Source organism: Anguilla rostrata, chromosome 8 (assembly GCF_018555375.3).
Source record: "Anguilla rostrata isolate EN2019 chromosome 8, ASM1855537v3, whole genome shotgun sequence".
Taxonomy (NCBI): Eukaryota; Metazoa; Chordata; class Actinopteri; order Anguilliformes; family Anguillidae; genus Anguilla; species Anguilla rostrata.
The window spans coordinates 41928178-41947694 of NC_057940.1; the positions used below are offsets into that span (position 1 = coordinate 41928178).

The 19517-nt window shown below is 41.4% G+C and overlaps 1 protein-coding gene across 2 annotated transcripts in view; it reads left to right on the forward strand.

The window, feature by feature from the left end:
- ctnnal1 (catenin (cadherin-associated protein), alpha-like 1) overlaps window positions 1-19517 on the forward strand; it is a 73365-nt gene that overhangs the window by 46722 nt on the left and 7126 nt on the right. For both annotated transcript variants that reach the window (XM_064348328.1, XM_064348327.1), the window contains exons 4-13: window positions 133-252; window positions 1793-1882; window positions 2475-2645; window positions 4764-4964; window positions 11030-11116; window positions 11369-11527; window positions 12342-12434; window positions 16531-16681; window positions 18154-18191; window positions 18308-18358. In XM_064348328.1, coding sequence (XP_064204398.1) covers window positions 133-252; window positions 1793-1882; window positions 2475-2645; window positions 4764-4964; window positions 11030-11116; window positions 11369-11527; window positions 12342-12434; window positions 16531-16681; window positions 18154-18191; window positions 18308-18358 — 1161 coding nt within the window. The remainder of the gene's footprint in view (window positions 1-132; window positions 253-1792; window positions 1883-2474; window positions 2646-4763; window positions 4965-11029; window positions 11117-11368; window positions 11528-12341; window positions 12435-16530; window positions 16682-18153; window positions 18192-18307; window positions 18359-19517) is intronic.

A 19517-nucleotide genomic window follows, 5' to 3' on the forward strand; every position in this document is an offset into this window, starting at 1 on the left:
ACAGCCAGGCAGACACAGTCCAGAAGGGCAGTTTCTCCTCAGTGGCTTCCTGTATAAAGCCTTATCTGAGCAGTAGGTGCCTGATAAGAATATTCTCCCACTGTCTGCTGTTGTCTCTCCCCCACCCCGCAGGTACTGGCCACCCTGGAGCAGCTGGAGCGCGTGGTCAGCTTCCAGGAGTTTGTGCAGATCTTCAGCCAGTTCGGCAACGAGATGGTGGAGTTCGCGCACCTGACCGGAGACCGCCAAAACGTAGGCGCCCGTCCGCCGCCGCCGCCGCCGAACCTCCGCCCGTCCTGCCCGTCGTTCAGAAACGACGTCCGGTTCTCCCGAAATGGCCCCGCCTCGCCCCCATCTCTGCGTCAGCTCCCATTAGGCTTTAGCTTCAAATAAAGCTGTCCGACTAAGGGAGGCATTTGGAGTGCAAGTGAACCTTTATTTATTTATTTTTTTTTACCCAGGGGTCTCTGCTTTGTTTGCTGTCTAAACGCATCAAGTGAAGGAGTGTGTGGGGGAAGCACATAAAAAATGAAGAGTGCCCTTCTGCAGGTTTTGGCCAGGGAAAGTTTTACAGCCTAGCGCGACCCAGCCGGCTGTAGAGCTAGACCACGGCAGGCTAATGAATGTTCCGGGGGCACGGATGTGTGTGTAATGCGACCTTGCAGGACCACTTTTGGTGTTTTGCTGGCTGATTTATGAGCGGAAGTCGTCGCGTTGCTCCCCGCCTAAATGCAGACTGTAACCCTGTCTGGTTAACAGCAGATGGTTGCGATGCTAACTCCTACTCTGGCATTTTAATAGCAGGTCCTTCGTATTATACTGATGAGTAAAATTGTCCGTCCTTCAAAGAACAACCTGCTTAGTGCTTTAGGACTAAAATGGAGCTCGCTGTCATGCAGTTGGACTGCCTTAGCAGATTTAAAGAGGATGTTTATTCCTCCCCGGGATGAAGGCATTAAACCTAGGAAAGGAAGGAGGTTTCACAAAAAAAAACCACAATCAGAGGGGAATGATCTAGTGTATGTTTGTGCTTTGGTTCTGATTTAGTGAGTTTCACAAACATCACATATTTCGCTTCATGAGATGTCGGTGATATCGTCTATTTGCTGCTGAACCCGGGTTATCAAGAGATTATATCTGTTGAGGCTCTTGCAGCATAACATAATAATAGATAATCCCATCTCCCTTGTGATCCACAGCACTGTGTCTGAAGAGGAGGCAGTCATTTCCCACTGCAGAGATTCTGGCTCCCTGAAATACCTTCCGGAAGTTTCTTATTGAGGGAGATATCGCAGTGGATCTAGCAGTGATATGATTTCAGAAAAGTAATTTTTATTGGATGTGCCCATACTCTATCTACCCTGTTTGCCTCTGTGAACAGTCATAGTAAATGTTGCTGTTGTCGAGCACCTACACAAGAGGAATAGCTGAAATTTTAAGTAGTACATAAAAGCTAAGACACCATTTTCTGTCTGATTGCTTTCTGAGACCTTTTCCCATCTGAATAAGAATGTTGCCAAAATTATTCTCACTGATCAAAGTGAAACCAGGTCAACACATTCCAGTCTCTTAGACCAGCTTGGGCAGGAGAAAGACACCATCAGCACAGCTATTTTTTTTTAGGTCTACCACCCTGACCATCATAAAACCAGCACTGCCCAGCCTGGACCAGCAACGTATTCTGGCCTATGCTGTTTTTTTTTTAGCAGGATAGCCAGATTTGGGTAGCATTGCCCTAGCCTCTCTTGCAGTTTCTGATGGTCTCACAGAAGCGCCTGTGCCTCATCCCCAGGACTTGAAGGACGAGAAGAAGAAGGCCAGAATGGCAGCTGCTCGAGCCGTGCTGGAGAAATGTACCATGATGCTCCTCACTGCTTCGAAGGTGACTCTGCTCAAAATCATTAGGTGTAATTAATTAGTGAGCAATTAGGGTCTGCTTATCACACTTAGACTGGAGTAGTTCGTTTCTGAAGTCTCAAAGCTAAATGTTTAGACCAAGATACTGTCATATAAAACATGCTCCCCTTTTTGTTCTGAATTTGAGTCGACACTTAATTCAGAACAAAACTTTATTGCCTGTCTTCTTTCAAGTTCAAATTAACCTGAATCCTGCCTGCTGATGCTGTTTAGGCACCGTTAATAGCGTTGTGATAACAGTACCACAAGTCTAAATCTAACGTTTCAGAGTGCATTACACTTGCGATATTTTGATGTAGTCACTGCTGGAGTCTTGTGCCAAATTTGCTTAAGATCAGAGCAGAACGTGTTATCAACAAATATCAGTTGAAAATAAACAAATATCAACAGCGTGGCTAAGGCCTGGATGCGTGTGCGTTCGTGCATGCTATCGTACGCATGTATGCGTGTGGTTAGTGTGTACGGCGCATTCACATGCATGGCAGCCTGCCTGCGGGTCTGCACACTCGAGTGTAACGCTCTGCGCATACGCGTGCGTCTGCTCGTCCCCCCCGCAGACGTGCCTCAGGCACCCCGACTGTGAGTCGGCGCGCCTCAACAAGGACGCGGTGTTCCAGCGCATGCGCTGCGCCCTGGAGCAGGTGATCCAGATCGTGACCGACACCCGGCCCGGCGGAGACGCCCAGCTGCTGCCCGCCAGCGTCTACGCGGGGATCAAAGACTTCAAGGTAGGGCGACCCGAGGGCCCCTCCCATTGGGTGGGCTGACAGGGGAGGGAACTTCCAGCCAATCAGACGCATCTTTAAGCCGCAGTGTACACAGAAGAGTGGCACAGTGGTTACAAAGGGCCCCTTTGGCCAAGGTTAATCCTGTATGAGCCCATCTTTGTTATATACAGATAAAGCCACAAATAAAGTGTGATATGAAGAAAGGTAAGTATTTCATGTGGTCACGGATTCATGTGTTTGCCCAACAAATAGATATTTAATAAAAATTAATGCTAAGAGCTAATGTGCTGGGCAATTAATATTACTTATTTTACCTCTCTGCTCCAGCAAATTGGATTTGAAATTAAACGATCAATTTTAAGTGCAGACTGTCAGCACTTAATGTTAGTGTGTGTGTGCAACTTTTTTTGGCCAGGCAGTGTATTTGTGCATTTATGAAAATTCACAAATCCATATGACAGCCCTCTGGGCATGCAAGCAGCCAAATCTGGTGTTCCGACGAGAGTTTACGCAGTTTAGACAGCCTCACTGTTTACAATAGTAATTTTGTAGACTTCAAGCGACCAGAGAGATGGTCACATTACAAGCATGGACTAGCTGTACTGCACTTCGCTTTGGATAAAAGCGTCTGCCAAATGAATGTAATTTAATATAGCTGGCACATGAGCTAAGAAGGGGAATTTCTGAAATTTCCCCTGTCAAAATACTAATTAGTGTTTCTGGTTGTTGGGAACTTCCACTTACTTATCTAACCAAGTGAAGACTACCAAACGGAAACAACGAGGAACCTCAGCCAATGGTATCTTTTCTTTTTATTTTGTAAATTCTGTTTAGCCAGGTGGGCCAATGGGCTTTGCATCACAGTTTGGTGGTCCAGGACAGAAAAATTGTAGTGTCAGGGGTCTGCACTACAAATATGTCCACTCTTGTGAAGAGATGCTTTGTCTTACAGATCATTTTTAAAAAGTTAGCTGTTAACAGATCGTTCCATTCATGGTTGGGACAAAAAGTCGGCATACAGGGTAGGTCCACTTGATTTTAAGAGTCAGTGGATCCCCTGGTTCAGTAACCCCTTTGTGTAAGCCCCCTAGTGGCCAGGATTCCAGCATCCTGAGATTGCTCGATTGAGACATTCATTGCTTCTACAACCAACAAACTCTGACTTCATTCGTCTGCAGTACACAACAACTATGCCAAATACAGAGTTTCTAAGTGCTACCATCGTCACATAGGTTATTAATTTATCCGTTTTAGCACCACCTGCCCAGTCTCATTTGCAGCTAGCTTGCCACATTGGACAATATTGTCTATCTGGGAGTTCATAAAAATATTATATAATATTATATTAATAATATATCCCTGGAACTAAGTGGCCTAGCTCAAACCATGAAACACATTGCGATCGATGTATCGGGCACTCATGATTTAAGCCGTTTTCCAAGGGATGGCATCTGCGTGAATAGGTTAATATGGTGCAGTGGTTTCCTCGATGTAGCATTCTCCAGATGAAAACATCACCCTACACTCTCTACTAACCTTACGTATTTCCACTTCTGAATTTGATGATTGGTAGAATTCATTATGCGTTGGGTCGTTTGCATTGAGCTCTGGCCATGAGCAGCTCTACCCAGACCTTACCGAGTAAGGGCCAAGGTAAAGAGAAAGCTCTGGGCACTGCACCCCATAAATTCTGTCTCTCTTCAAGGTTGCACCCCATCATGCATTGCCTGCTTCTGTAATCAAACTATTTAATAATCTGCAGTTTCAAACCGGATGTCATCATCTTCCATACTTTTTATTAATCTCTCTGTTTTTACTTTTGTTGTAATATATGTGTTGATCTTATTTAGATATGATCAAAGTATAGTATGTCCACCATAAGTTAGTTATATGTACAGTAAGAGGTCCAGGTCAGGTAAGGTCCAGACCTCACAATTGGTTGTGAGATTTTTTTTATTTTTTATACGTTTTTCTTTCAGTGTTTCTTCTAACTTGTTGTATATACTTTTAAACTTTTGTTTTTTTGTGTGACTCATCATCATCATCATCAATATTTGATGTAGGGTTTGTAGCCTGCTTGGCGCCTGTGACTTTCCTGATCAGCTCTTGGTCCCACAGGGCAAAGTGGAGGGCCTGCGGGAGGCGCTGTACTCTGCGCCCCCCGAGAATCTGGTTGCCCAGCTGGAGGAGGTGGTGGAGCAGACGGAGGACTTCACCGACTCGGCCTACACCAGCCACGAGAACCGGGAGAGCATCCTGCAGCGGTGTCACATGACCAGGCAGGAGCTGGACCAGCTGACTGCCGCCTGGACGCAGGCAGTGAGTGCGTCCCCGCTCACTTCACGCTTACACACCAGTCCCGCGCACCCGCCCTCACTGGTGCAAACAGGAATTATCACATTGTGACACACCGTGCCACTCAAAGGTCCTTCCACTATGCATGTTTTATTGGAGATGTCATATTGCATGTTTTTTTATGTATTATGTTATAAATGAGGCCACAGTTTTGTAACAGTGGCAACGTATCCTTGGGAATTTCTTCCCGTACAGTTAAATACAGTTTTATTTGTATAGCCCAAAGAACCGATGTCTCAAACCACTTTACAGATGTGTTGGGCCCTGGCTCCCATGAGTATGTCAAGGGTGGCAGTGGCAAGAAAAAACTGGTCTCTTCAAAACTTTGAAAATTGTAATTTGTCTTTTGTGAGGAAGGGATCTGGCAAGGCTGTTTTTGAGACTTTTGGTCAAAGGGGCTGTTGTGGTTGTTAAAAGTTTACAGTTTCAGTTCATTGGTATAGAGCCACCATCATTCGTTAACCATATAGAGGACTAATGTGTTTCACGAAAAAACCAACCAAGTGGTTTTGCCTGAACTGGAAAAACATGGAACAATAGTAAAATCATAAGATACGATGGTTCAGTGACTGGCCTCCTGACTAGTCCACCCCATGATGAACATGTGCCACCCCATGCATTTTGTTAGCAGGCTGCTAACTGTTCATTTTTCAAAATTTTCTCTCCAGTTTTAAATTCTCATTTTTAACTGTAGACCCATCCCATGGTGGCTTTTTTTCTACATCAATTCCAGGAGGCGGTGACTGCCCACGTGTCCTCTGAAACATTTAAAGTGAGCCGGCTGATTCTGTTCCATTTCTGAGCTGCCCGTAAAGCTTCTGAACCAGAGGACTGTGGCTGAGAGACGCACAGGCCCTACAGCACTGACACAGGCTGGACTCAGTCCAAGCTTTACTGTGCATTCTGCATCACGTGGGCGTGGCAGTGTGCAGTTAGGTGTGCATTACGAGCGTCATCTTTTTGGTCAGGTGATCTGTGACCACTTGTCCCCGTGGCTATGAGAGAGAGCGCCTTTTGCCTTTGACTCTCTGTAGCCCTCTCGCGCACCCTGTATAGCCTCTTTCTCTTACCCCTGCCTCCTACCCTCTACCACATTTTCCCCTCCTCATATCCCTCTTTCCATCCTTTCCTCCCTTCCTCCCCCTTCTTTCTTCTTCTCTGCCTCCCTCAATTAGTTTCCCCCTGTGAGTGCGACTCTGGCCACCTATGCAGGCCTACATACATCCAGCCTCTTCTCCGGGCTTCTCTTACGTAAGAAAGTCAGGCATTTGACCAGCGTTTTCCTATTCAGACGCCGAATTTGACCACTTCTCTTTTCCGCGGCCCCCGTCCCTGATCCCCTCACGCCGTTGCTAGGTTTCCAAACAATACCCAAAGGCGTGGGATACACGCTCCGTTCAGCCGAAAGAAAACGCGTACAGCTTCCACCTCCACGTAGAATTTCAGCCTCCATTGTCACCCAGTGCCTTGAGCCCTGACTCCAGTTCCATTCATCGCAGGCCTGTTCTTTTCAGTAGCCTAGGAGCTGCAGAAATGTCTTTCTGCAAGCCGCATTATGCTTCAATGTTCAAATGCGTGCGCACTCTTGCTATTTGTCCTTTGCGTTCCTGTCCTCAGTGCGCGTTGAGTTCGGTGTAAAGGTTAACATTTTTTCATTTTTCCCTTTTTTCCTGTTTTAAGCACACATCAATGTAACAGCTGTGTCAACAGGTTGAATCAATTAAAAACTGTTTAACACAAAAAAATTGTTTAAAACCACTTCTGTCATCTCTAACACATTATTACTGTTATCTCTGAATTTGGAATTTCAAGCACCTTCTCTTGATATCTTCATAATAGTTTTTTTTTATTGAATACCTGCGGTCGAGTTTTCTTGCACACACAAAAGAAAAAATCAAGATTGGCAGAAAGGTTTCTTTACTCTTCCCTATTAACATGACTACATAGACAAAATAAGTGTATTTAAAACATGAGAAACCCACAACTTATCCAATCCTGCATAAGTACCGTTTTTGTCAATAAATAAAAAACAAAACAACCTTTCTAATTGGTTGCTGGTTTAAACATCCATGCACAGTAGGGTCCTTTGAACCATTGGTGTTTTTGTTGTTACAATGGTATTGCACCACTTTTTATAACTGTCCCGTACATACTTAGCAGATATAAGATTAGGCTGCATTAACCTTCGTTGAAATTGTAAACAAACTGTTCATGGCCCAACCATTTTTGATCACATTACTTCTAAGTAATTATTACAATTGTCACTATTCAAAATATCTTCTTGACCACGAGTGGTAGTGACATTCTGTGGCTATCAGTAATTTGAAATAAAGTATGCAATCTTTTTGTTTTTCTTTGCATGAATATTATTATTTTATGTAATAAAATACTGGGCAAAGCAATACACGTAAAGCTATATCATAGAGTATCCACCAACAAGATACGTATAATTATATTGGTATGAATTAATACAGATCAGATGATTATTTTTGTTTAACTCAAATGCTTATTATTTCTACATTTTTTTAAATGTTGTTATTATGTTTATTACATATTCCATTTATTATATCAGAAAGGGAGAAAATATTGCAATAATCATCAAACTCTGTTTATAAAGGCAGTCTATCCATAATTTGTCCAGTACTGTAGCTATCATTTTAACTACTGTCAATTAAAATGAAAAGTTGCGTTTATTGTCATTTTTCTCATTGCAGATGGGTGTAAGAAAAAAATCAAAATATTGTACCCCAGGGACCACAATGCAGTATACGAACAGCTATAAACAATTAAAAATAGAAATAATTACGGGAATTAAAATTATATAAAAAGAAAAAAAGACGTCAAATGCGAAGTATGCATTTTTCCTGCTTTTGGATTTATAGTGATGTCAATCTGGACAGCATTTAATCCACGAAAACCATCGATTGACTTTTGAATAGCCATGATCATATGCTCATTGCTCATTGTACGATGGCCTACACTTTAGGCTGTTGAGGTTTGAGCAGGGTAGCGAAATGTGCAAATGGCAGGCTTGACTGACTCAAGAATTCCGATGAGATGCCCCAAAATTGCACTGCGCTTTGCAGCATTGACTGACACACCCCCAGCAGCGGCTCCCCCCTCCCCCCCTTACTTTGGCACACGGTGAGTCACAATATTACCAAATGGATCTGGTGCATTAAAATCCATGACAAAGCTACCATTTTGCCAGTGCAACAGCTTGCAACACACCGGCCAGAAAATAGAGTTCTTAATGTTAGCTAGGTCTATAGGTCATCTACCGGCATACAAACAGTTTATCCAACAATCCGTTAAAAATACTTACCTAATCAGTTTAAAAATATTATGATGAATATCATTCATTTGTAATTCATCATAATGGGAAAATGACTAAATCCACACCTATGTGTTTCTTTGAGCTAGAATGTATGTGTGTATGCATGTCTCTCTAGATTTAATTATCTTATGATTCATAAATTTATATGCATTATTATCATCACTGTCACTTATCATAATAAACACAGTACAAAAAGAAATGTTTCAATGAAAAAACATTTTCAGCGTACCAAAATACGAAGTTTGTCACATGCAAAGCACTGTGTATAAGTAATTAATTAAAACTTGTATTGCGATCAACATGAGGCCAACAAACGAAATGCTACGCAGTGTTTTCTAAATTAATTTCATATAACTTTGCCCGGTGGTTTTTTTTTTTCGTCTCATCGTCTGAAGACAATGTGGTCATTCAAACTTCGTGTCACATTAATTCATAATTGGAAACAGCGCACAGCTGCACAAGGTATTTTCATCCCTGCTTTTTGCACTTGTTGGTGGAAAGGTGTGTCGTCGTTGACCATATGATTGAATATACAAGTGCAGAAACCAAATGTATGTAGGCAAACAGCAGTATCACTTCACATAAACGTGTGGTCTGTTAAGGTGAAACTCTGAAATTGTAATGTATAGTTTGGTAACGTGAGAGCGAAAGATTTCATAACTTTAAAAAACCCCTGACTCTGTGAATAGACCTAGCGAAGACATGTTGACTGTAAATTAGCCTAAATTAAACGGGTTCCAAGAATTGGGTAATCAATGTATGATCATTACATTTTAAATATTGGCACATTTTAGAATAGCCTATATACACTCTGCCTCCTTCAAGAAGTAGTTTCTCAAATAATGTGCTAGTGAAAACCATTGGCCACTTTGCAAATTGCATTGCTCACTGTAGTCATTTTATGAGCCGTAAAGTTTAATGTCTTGTTTAATCTCAGTTTGCTTATTCTGATGTTAGTTTTTTGCTTCTGCAAATTGTTTTGTAAATTATACTTGTAAATAAAAATAGTTTCCCTGCAAAGAGGGGGGATGGTGGCAGGAGATTAAAAAAAGTTGTCCATACTGTCATTGTAGATGATAACGGCTTCTAAATCAACACTTTCTGTTGTCCACTGTCTTCTTAATTCCTTAATTTGGAGCATTGTAATTGCACAGGGAAATTTCAAATAGAGGAATGGGACAGTCTCTATCTCAGAGTATAATAGTTCACAGTTCTGGCTTTTTTGGGTAGCTGTCTTTTCTCCTTTGTTTGAGTAGCTGGGTTGAAGTGTGCAGATTTTACTGTCTTTGTTTGAAAAGGATGCTTCATCCCACTGCTCCTTGAAAGGGAATGCAAGAAAGCATCCTCATTACCCAATCTCCACTTTGCCATGCCTCCAACTCATAGCAAACTACAGTGTTGTTAAAATACCAAAACTTATTCGGCCACGTTTGTGTTTGGCTACTCCAGGGCTTGCCCAAAAGTTTACCGACTACCGTTGCCTCATCAAAACTGAGCCCTCAAGCTTTAGTTCTCAGTCTGTACTAGTATCATTAATACACCTGCAACCTGGGGCCAGTTTCTCTCCTTAACAGTTCCGTCTCTTAAAGATAAGCGCGTTCATCCATCTTGCCCTCAGAAGCCGAGTGATCTGTGCTCTCTGGGGTGCGCTCCTCTCCCCGGGTGCTGAGCCTCAGGTTAGCCGCTAGCCGAAAGTGCCGTACCGCAGCATTAGGTATTTCAGAGTAAGAGTCCCGGTGGCAGCTGGCCTCGTTTGACATCATGCTATAATCCCCCTCTCAAATAAGCATCCCCTTCTTTCCTAATGCTTTTAAGGCACCTTTCAAAGGCTGTGCCATGTCTTACACGCCTCACGCAGAGCTTCGGAGATGTAGCTGAAAGCAGGTGCGCAGATTTGTGAGCGCGGGAAGCCATTATTGTCTCAGCAGGGAAGTACAGCTTGTGCCCTTACACGATTACAACAATCACAATACGGTAAAGCGATATAAAAACAAATAGCGTTACGTCCCCTGTGCAAGCCAGCCGGCGTGCCATAAACAGCTTGAACAATGCCTAAGTCAGTATGTCTGAGTTTCAGGGTGATTATTGAAGACACTGTGCAATCCGTAATCATCGTGTTTTAATAGTTATGCTATACGCAGTGAACCCAAGTAAACAAATGATATGATCCTGATTCTGTTTTATTCGGTTGAGGTTTTTAATGAGCTTTTTGTCCCGAAAGCAGCAAAGTTCTTTTTACTGCCTATTATAGGAGGATTTGGTATTGTTCTTTATGAGATGGTGTGACCATTTAGTGTGCTAAGCAATCAACATGAAGTGAAACTTGAAGTGAACATAAATCGCCTGTGTTTAGGAATCGCATATTTCACATCAGAAGGGTATTTTACTCTATATGTTGTCCTTTTATAAATTTGGGGAAAAGTATAAATCCTTCTCTTGTGATTTAATGAATGCTTTAAATGCAAGAGAAAAAAAAGATTTTAAAAGTAAATAAATGATAGGGCTGAAGACGTTGGATTGAAGTGTGTACGTGTTAGACCCGTTTCTCCTGTTCTGACTGCAGGAAAACATTGTTTAGGATGGAGCGACTTCTCAGTATGAGAGATGTCCTTTCATATTTGCACATTTGTAGGTTGGCTTTGTGTACCATCTGGTGATTTCTTTTCTCTCTTCTTTTTTTTTTTGCGAGCAGCAGTCTTTCAAAGCCAAAGAAACCTCAGAGGAGATGGAGGTGTGCATTTTGAAGACCTGTCAGAGTGCAAACGAACTCCGAAGAGAGGTGAGCTTCCATCCGCACCAAGGATAGGGCAGTAGCAAGCAGGGTGTGGTATGACAGGCCAGGTATAATGCTGTTGAGCATTGTATATGAACAAAAAAAATGAAAATAAATACATACTCCTCTATTGTAACTGTTCTTGTTATTTGACTGATTTTAAAAAAAATTGAGTTTGAATGACTCTCATAGATGAGAGAAATCTGTGTGGAGAACAGAGCCATGCAGGTGACCCTGCTTCTCTCCCTCCTCCTTCAGCTCCACAGAGCAGCGGTGGGGCGAGCAGCAGACCTGCTGAAGTACCACGCTGATCAAACCGTGCTGAAGGCCTTGAAGGCATCCGGGGAGGAGGGCAACCTGGAGGCGGGGGCCGAGTATTCCCGAAAACTGACCGAGCAGAAGGAGCAGCTCGTGGAGGTGAGACCACGTGAGCCGGAAAGGTGTCTCACTGCCTTCTGCAAAACCAGAAAGCATCACATGCTGGTTACTCACCCTTAGGACTGGATTCAAACAACATTTGTCCTTAAGTTTGACTCTTAATTGTACTGTAGCTGTTTTGATGTTGGTTGTTTTAATAGCCAAAAAATGTGTTTGCATTAAAAAAAAAGTTATGTTTGTGTCTAGGTTAGGGACAAATAATGATTAAATTCAGTATATTTATCAGTGGAATTTGGATGATGGTGTCAGAAGAACCAGATCATGTTAGCAGAGTTGAGCAGGCATGATTACTGCTCACTGCTCTAAATCTTTTGTAAAATCACTCCATAAAATCACTGTCCTTGGCTCTAGTAGTGCTCTTGCCAGCATGCAAAAAAATAAAAATCTCAGATTTGCTCCCTCTTTATTATCTTTCAATCACTTGCTAACTTTTTGAACATTGTCTTTGCTAGTGGCATCTATTATACATATGTACTTTTTCTCAGATTCTTTAGGATATGACGTAGAATAGTTGGCCTGTAGCATTGACCTTGTGTTTATGTTTGGCTGTTTTTACATCATCTTTTTCTGTGGAGCTTGTGGTTCTTTCAGCTGTAGCTATACAGCGAGAGCCCTGAAAATGTCACTATGGTGACGTTGTGATGTTGCTAAGTGAAGCGCCCCCCCCAAGGCCCTCTTTGGATTTGTTATTAAAACTGTCAGTTATTTCCTGGATTAGTAGTTCCCCTCCCAGAATAGAGGAGACCAGGTGACATACACTTAGAGGTCTGCTTTTGATTCTGCTCCCGCCCAGACCTGTCGACTCCTGCGCCACGTCTCGGGAACGGAGCCCCTGGAGATCACGTGCATACACGCCGAAGAGACCTTCCAGGTCATCGGGCCGCAGGTAACCTGGGAGACGCTGGGAACGGCAACCCTCGCCAGACACCACACACTGGACACACAGTGCTAAAAGCAACATGGCAACCAAGTATGCCAGTATTAAAAGGGTCCTATTTTTTACCGCATTTTGAACAATTTTGCATGATTCCCTGGCTCTTCTTCATTGCATTTGTTTAATTTCTTTTCACATTGTAATTTATTAAAAAATAAATTATTTTCTCGAGCCTAACCTGGCTTATTACTGACATGAACAGTTTTGCCTTACTCATTTAAATATGTAATGAGTTGTCACTGTGATTGGCTCTCAGTGATTTGGCTCACCCCACCCACGAACAGCAGGCATCAGGAAAGCTGCATGGCAGCAGCACGTTGTCATGCCTTACACATACGAGCTGGAGTCAGATATGTGAGGACACCCCGGGTCAATAGGGGCTGTACCCAGATCCCTTCAAGACATGTCCGAATGGCAGTTTGATTTATTTTCTACTTGATATTTCATGTTTTTTTTTCCACTAAGCTATTGCATTTGAGTACAGATGAACGCAGTGACGACTGACTACGGTACCAGGTCTAGGCTACTGCCTGAGGCGAAACAAAAACAATGAAGTTGCACTATGCGCAATACATCCTTTTCTTTTCCCTATTTTGAATTTAGTTGATACCAGCACCGACTGGAAAATTATTCTGGAATGTACATTCCCATAATAATTTATGGTTCCTGCTCAGTTCACCCAGCACTTCAGCACCAAGGAAAGTGGTCGAGCTATCCGTGTCTATGTCTGGCTTGTATTGCATATGTACTGATTCCCAGTACACAAAATAAAATGCATTGCTACTGTTACAGCTCAAAAATTATTAGCTATCAATGACATTAGTCATTCAGTGCATTTATAGGTAAAGCACATATACTTAAAGAGTAATTGCACTCACTGTTTCAGCTTGGCTCCGCCTACTACGCACTTCTGAAAAGTGCATCCTGGGGTGGGTGGAGTATGTGTGTCCATCTCATTTGCATAAAGTATTCTATATGCAAATTATTTGTACAGCGTAGGCTCTTGAAACTCAACGTCACGGATTAAAATGTTTCATTGTAAAGTCAGCATGCAAACACGTTTACAGCTAAGTGATCTAGGGTGTAATTACCCTTTACGTCTGGACGTTTGCAGATAGGCCTAGAATAGATGGAACTGTGCCCAGTTTTAGTGCTAGCTTGGAGGCAAACCCAGTGTTGTGCTCCATCTCATTCAGAATATTTCTCATGGAAAAAGTACTTCTTTGCTATGCTGCACAAAAATAAATGGTGGCCATTGAATTTGGATGGCTAGATCTAAAGTGAGCTGATTTGTTTTTAAATTTACAGTGAGGTGGTAATATTAAATTAGCAAGTAAAAGATGATTGGTTGACTCAAGTTAAGTTGGTTTTCTAAGTAGAAAACCCCTTTGTTCAGATTTGCCCGTTTCAACAGGGAAAATAGCTAAAACACCAAAACCTCTTAAAAAACAAATTCACCATGTTACACTACTGCAACAACATCTACATCTCAAATAAACATGTCTGCTTTACACTTTTATTTTACTTGGCAGTGCCACCCTGTATGGAACTAAAGGGTCACGTAAAGACACTGCTGTAATGGGGAATTTCTGGAGTGAAAGTGAAATGTGCAGAGTGACAGAGGCAGTGAAATAACATACAAAAATAGAATCCTACGAAATGTCAGGAATTGCACATTTTTATTTGTGCTTCTCTTTTGGTCGGTCGGAACATTTTTTCCAAACTGTTCGCAAAAATGAACGAAATGTACAGCATGTGGAAGTTTATTCAAGTTAAATTCCGTCTGGGTGATTGTGTTCCTACATTTGTATTTTGTGTTGGATTAAAGGTTTAAGATGAAACAAGGTTTTCACAGCCAGGTACTATATATAACATGGCATCATGAGCTTAGAAACCATGAATGTGGGACAGACACATAAGAATGCAAGAACAAAGCCTTTTTGTGTGATGATCTCAAAGTCTTGGTCACGAGAAGGACCTTGGCTTCTCCTGTGTTTAGGAGATAAATCTTTTCTTACAAAACACAAACATGACAGATTATTTTCTTTTTTTATGAGTCAGGCGGTCAATTTGCCCAGTCTTAATAACAGTCCGGACTGTAGTGTTCTGCCAGAGGAACAGAGTGTTTTCCTTTGTCTCCTTATTTGTAATTATGTTCCACTTTATGGGCCGTCGCTGTAGCTAATTATCACTTGGAAGATGTAGTCGGCATGCATACATGGAGCATCACCTCCGCCTTCCTGAAATGACTGCTCCAAATATCCAGTTAATCCAGTAAGGTCACTGTGGGAGAGAGACACTTCTTATGAGGATGTTAACTTAAATCTCGAGTAATTATATATAATTACCAGGGGAAGTCTTCAGCTGAGAAGGTTTAGGAGGATGAGTATGTTACGCTTGATCAATCTTTTCAACTTTGCGTTGGCATAACTTGTGCAAGCACTTCACATGAACTGAGCCAGGCTTTGACATTGTGGCTCCCTACAGTGTTGCAAATGAACGGCTGCTAACATGAGACTGATAAGATAACATGTAGTGTGCAAGTTATAACAAGATATCATCCGGTTCTAATGGCACTGTGCTCATTAAAGTAATTTTGGTAAGGAGAGATATTGGTCTCCAGTATTTCACTTGGACTTACGCTGGTCAACGTCAACCCTCTTTGGGAAACATATTCATGTGTCACTTGAATAGGCAGTGGCATGTGATCACAAGTTTTTCTGACATGCTGTGCTTCTTTCCTTACTTAGCAGTGAAGAGGAATTCATTTAGAGGTGTATGATTTATACATTAGACGGGCTCATTATAGGAAATTCAGCAACTGAATAAATTATGACCAGCTATGCAGTTACATATGTGAGAGTACTCAAAGTTCCTCATAGTCGATTGATGCAAATAATATAGTGTGTTGAACGGAATTGTGGTTACCAAAAACTGCAGTATCGTGCGTTTTGTATATCTCAACTAAACGTGTGGTCTGAACCTCTTTTTGTGTAAAAGAAGAACATATCTAAATCCCCAACAACGTGTGAATCATGTAGGTACCCCATGCTTGTAAAACTGCATTGTGATTCCCGTGGTTGTGCGTCCAGATGGCTTTTTAAGAGGATTTAGGTGTAACTTGGTATTATATATTCTTTAGTGGTTGTCGCACCTCTTCTGGTATAAGTCATGTCCACTTCCAGTGCAATGAAGCGTGATTAAAATATGAACAGGGACGGACACAGATGATGCCTGCTCCGAGCGTGCATATTTTCAGCCTAGACACTGATGGTGCTCTTGAAAAGTAAGGGTAGGATTTCAAACGGGTGTACTGTGGTGGGCAGAGCAAACCGCAAAGTATGTGCAATTGCCTATTGTCTTCAAAAACCATATTTTTGTATACTTACTTATTTTCAGACTTCCTTACTTATTATTCTTACTTGTATACATACTTTTCTGAGGACTCACTATGAGTAGAAGTACATATCTGATCATCTATTTAGCCTATCATGATTTCCATTACCCCATGATTCTACCTGTAGTCCCTGCAGGTCGTGGAGTTAGCATGTTCTCCCCATTTCTTCCCTCACAAAAAGACATGTATGTTAGGTTAGGTATACTCCTGCTCTGTCAGAATTGGAGTTGGTCCCGGGGTGCTGCACTGTGGCTGCCCACTGCTCCTAAGTAGCTAGGATGGGTCAAATGCAGAAGACAAATTCCCCCACGGGGTCAATAAAGTATAACCATTAACCAGTAACTGTTACTCATGTAATTTAACCATATATGGGTTATTTTGTCATAACTGCGTATCATTGGAAAATCAATTTCTGTTCTTTTACTGTAATGTGACATTCATTAACAACAGGTCAACATTGTTTTTGCATTTTATTAGGTCTTTCAGTTTTAGCAAAAGGCTTGTTTTTGCTCTGTTCATACTATCTTTTAGTGTCACAATTTTCATAAGGTTCTTAGCTATACATTTTATGATTATGATTACATGTATGATTTTCCTTTTTTATCCATTCTGCCCAAACCCTGGCCTGCAATGTTCCCGTCTTGCTCTCAGATCATTTCAGCCGCACAGACGCTGGCCCTCCACCCATCCAGTAAAATCGCCAAAGAGAACCTGGAGGTGTTCTGTGAGGCCTGGGAGTCCCAGCTCAACGACATGGGTGTCCTGCTCCGAGAAATCAATGACGTGTTTGAAGGACGAAGAGGTAGCCCCCCCTCACCCCTCCCATTCCACTCCATATCTCCATATCTTTCCCCTACATTCTCTGTCCTGTGACTGGATCGGATCACTCAAGACTGGAAAAACTATTTATCGACAGCGATAAATTCTGTGTGATCCAAGACCTTGCTCACTGGCAAGGTTTTCTTAATTACACCTGCTTTTAAAAAAAATCATAATTCATATTAACATTGACTCATGGTATGTCCTCATGCTAAAAAGTGATTCTCATTTTAATGTTTTTAGCGGAATGTGTCTAATGTAATTTTCAGGAATTTTGATCGATTATGTTTTTATAATCTTTTAGCATATAATCCATTTTTAAGATTGCCTACCAAATGCTTAAGTTTCTCTGTGATCAATGTGCATGTTTTAAGTGGATTAAAAGCACCGTATGGAAGCCTTGGCAGTCTTTCTGTCATCCTTACGTCATGGGTTTCCAGGTAATTCATGCAGGCAATAACCGTGAGATGAAAGTAATCAGAATCTCCATTTACTGTGCTGTTAACTACAGAGACATACGTATGCGATGGACTGTGCAGTGATTCAAGTTGATTTCAATAGGTCCTTTACTCCACCAAAATAATTTTGTGGTTTTCTAGCCTCAAAGCATGCCACTTTTTTATGGTGTTTATGGGATGGAAACCGTAACTTAGGCAGATCTTATAAAGTCATTGTATTGAAGAGTAGTAAATCTCATCGGTGAAGGTTTTTGATGTAGTTTACCGGTGCCTTTGAGGTGATTCTCTAAATGAAACTCATTTCCCTGCATTTGGGCAGGAGCATTAAAAACTCTCTACAATGGGGAAAGATTTTAGTCTCATTTCGCCAATACATAAAAGCATGTTGGCTTCAAGTGGAACCATGAAACTTGTCTAATAAATTAGTCAGAATGTCTTCGCCTTCATGATGGAGGATGAGATAAGAGGCATGACTTTCCACTCTGATGTTATTTTATAAGAACGTCGCCTGGATGGCTTTAGTTTGGGTTTATGCCAGGGTATGCTGTGAAATATGTTGTGACAAATGCTTTGCAAAATGCACTTTATAAATATGTTTTGATTTGAAGTAATTATATTTCTGTTAGACTGGATATATGTCCAGTCTTCGTTCAGAACTTTTTATGTTTATTTTGCAATGAAGTCCGTAAATGTATGAATCTTACTACCAAAGCTTATGTTATGTTAAAAATGTAAATACAAAACAGCAGGGTGTCTTTTGAAACTATACCAGAGCAGCAAGTCTTTTACAGTAAGACATGTTAAAAAGACCTGCTGAAAAGCAGCTCTCACCATTCTCACTTGCTAATCGCATGTGGATTTAGCTAAAATGACACCGTTTCGGTAAATGATGCATATTGTATGTGCTTTTGTTTTGAACCGAGGTTGTTGTAAAATGACTTCATCTGTCATGTTTTACCTCCATCTGACTAACTCCCGTTTTCCCATTTTATTTCAGGAGATAAGAGAGCATGCTTGTCACTACCCAGACCAGGAGTAAGTGTCTGAATGAAATATGATACTGTAACAGAGCTTTTTATTAAGTGGCACAAGCATTTCTTTTTGGTGGAGAGTGTCCCTGAAGAGCTGTGATATATGCTGTTTTCCCGCAGAAACATTCTGCTAACTTGAAGACAGTAAAGGCGGTGAAGCTTGACGCTGAGGTAAATATTTTTAAAATGCTTAAAAGAAAAAGAGTAAAACAAAAAAATAAAGAGTTTTTTTAAAGAGTATGTTCAAGAGAAGGAGGCGTGTAATTCAAAGTCACAAAACATTTTATACCATAACTGGTCAAATATTTGTAACATAAAGAAATTAATGTCTGGTCTCGTAGACTGCCGAGACGCTGGTCCTTTTCCACTGCCGTACCGTACTGTACCGTACCATACCATACCATGAAACCGTGATCACGTGTTCTGGATGCATTTCCATTGCCAGCAGAAGTGTGCCATTAATCGATCTCGGAACTAAATTTCGCTACCCTTCCAGACAAACAAAACATGAAAGGTATGAGGAACTACGGGGTGCAGATCTACCGTGGTGGAGGTTTTCATTTCAACCCTGCACACCTGACTACTAATTAGCAACTCAACGAAGATCTCTAGCTGTTGAATGAGCTGTGCTTTGTTAGGGTTGGAGTGAAAACCTACAGGATGGTAGGAACAGGGGTGGTTACCACTGGTCTAACAGACATACTATGAATCTGAGCAGCTAAGTGCCATTTTTAAATACTCTAGAAGCTACAAATTTGTTGACAAATTTAAAAGAAATAAATTTAGGAAGTCCTTACCAAAACAAAACTATAAAAATTACTTGACCACCAATAAGTAAGCATTTACTTGCAGCAGCATATATTGACTATGGTAGCCAATAACGTTAGTGCTGCCACAAAACAAACTTTTTATCCAAAGAAATAAAGCTTAATAGTGAGACTGTCTTCGGTAGTTTAAAGCATAATGTTGACGTTTTGCTTCAAAAGCGAGGTATGCCATTTATTCAGAAATTATGGCTGGTTAAGATATTATTCCAGTGAAGTTAAAGCATGTCTGTATAGCATGAGCACACCTGTATTTTTGTTGCCTTTTGTTACCAATAGCTACTAAATCATAAATGATAGTTCGGAGAAAAGAAACTACTGGATGCTGTTTTGGCAGTTAAGCTAGTACAAGAATGAACACAGTTTACGGAGATTTATTCGTTGCTAGCTAACGTCAACACATTTGAAACATATTTAAGTGGTGCATTAGGTATTTTAGTAATAACCACAGCTATAGAAGTGCAGGAAATAAAACTTGAGCCTGTAGCTGTAATGTATGTAAAATC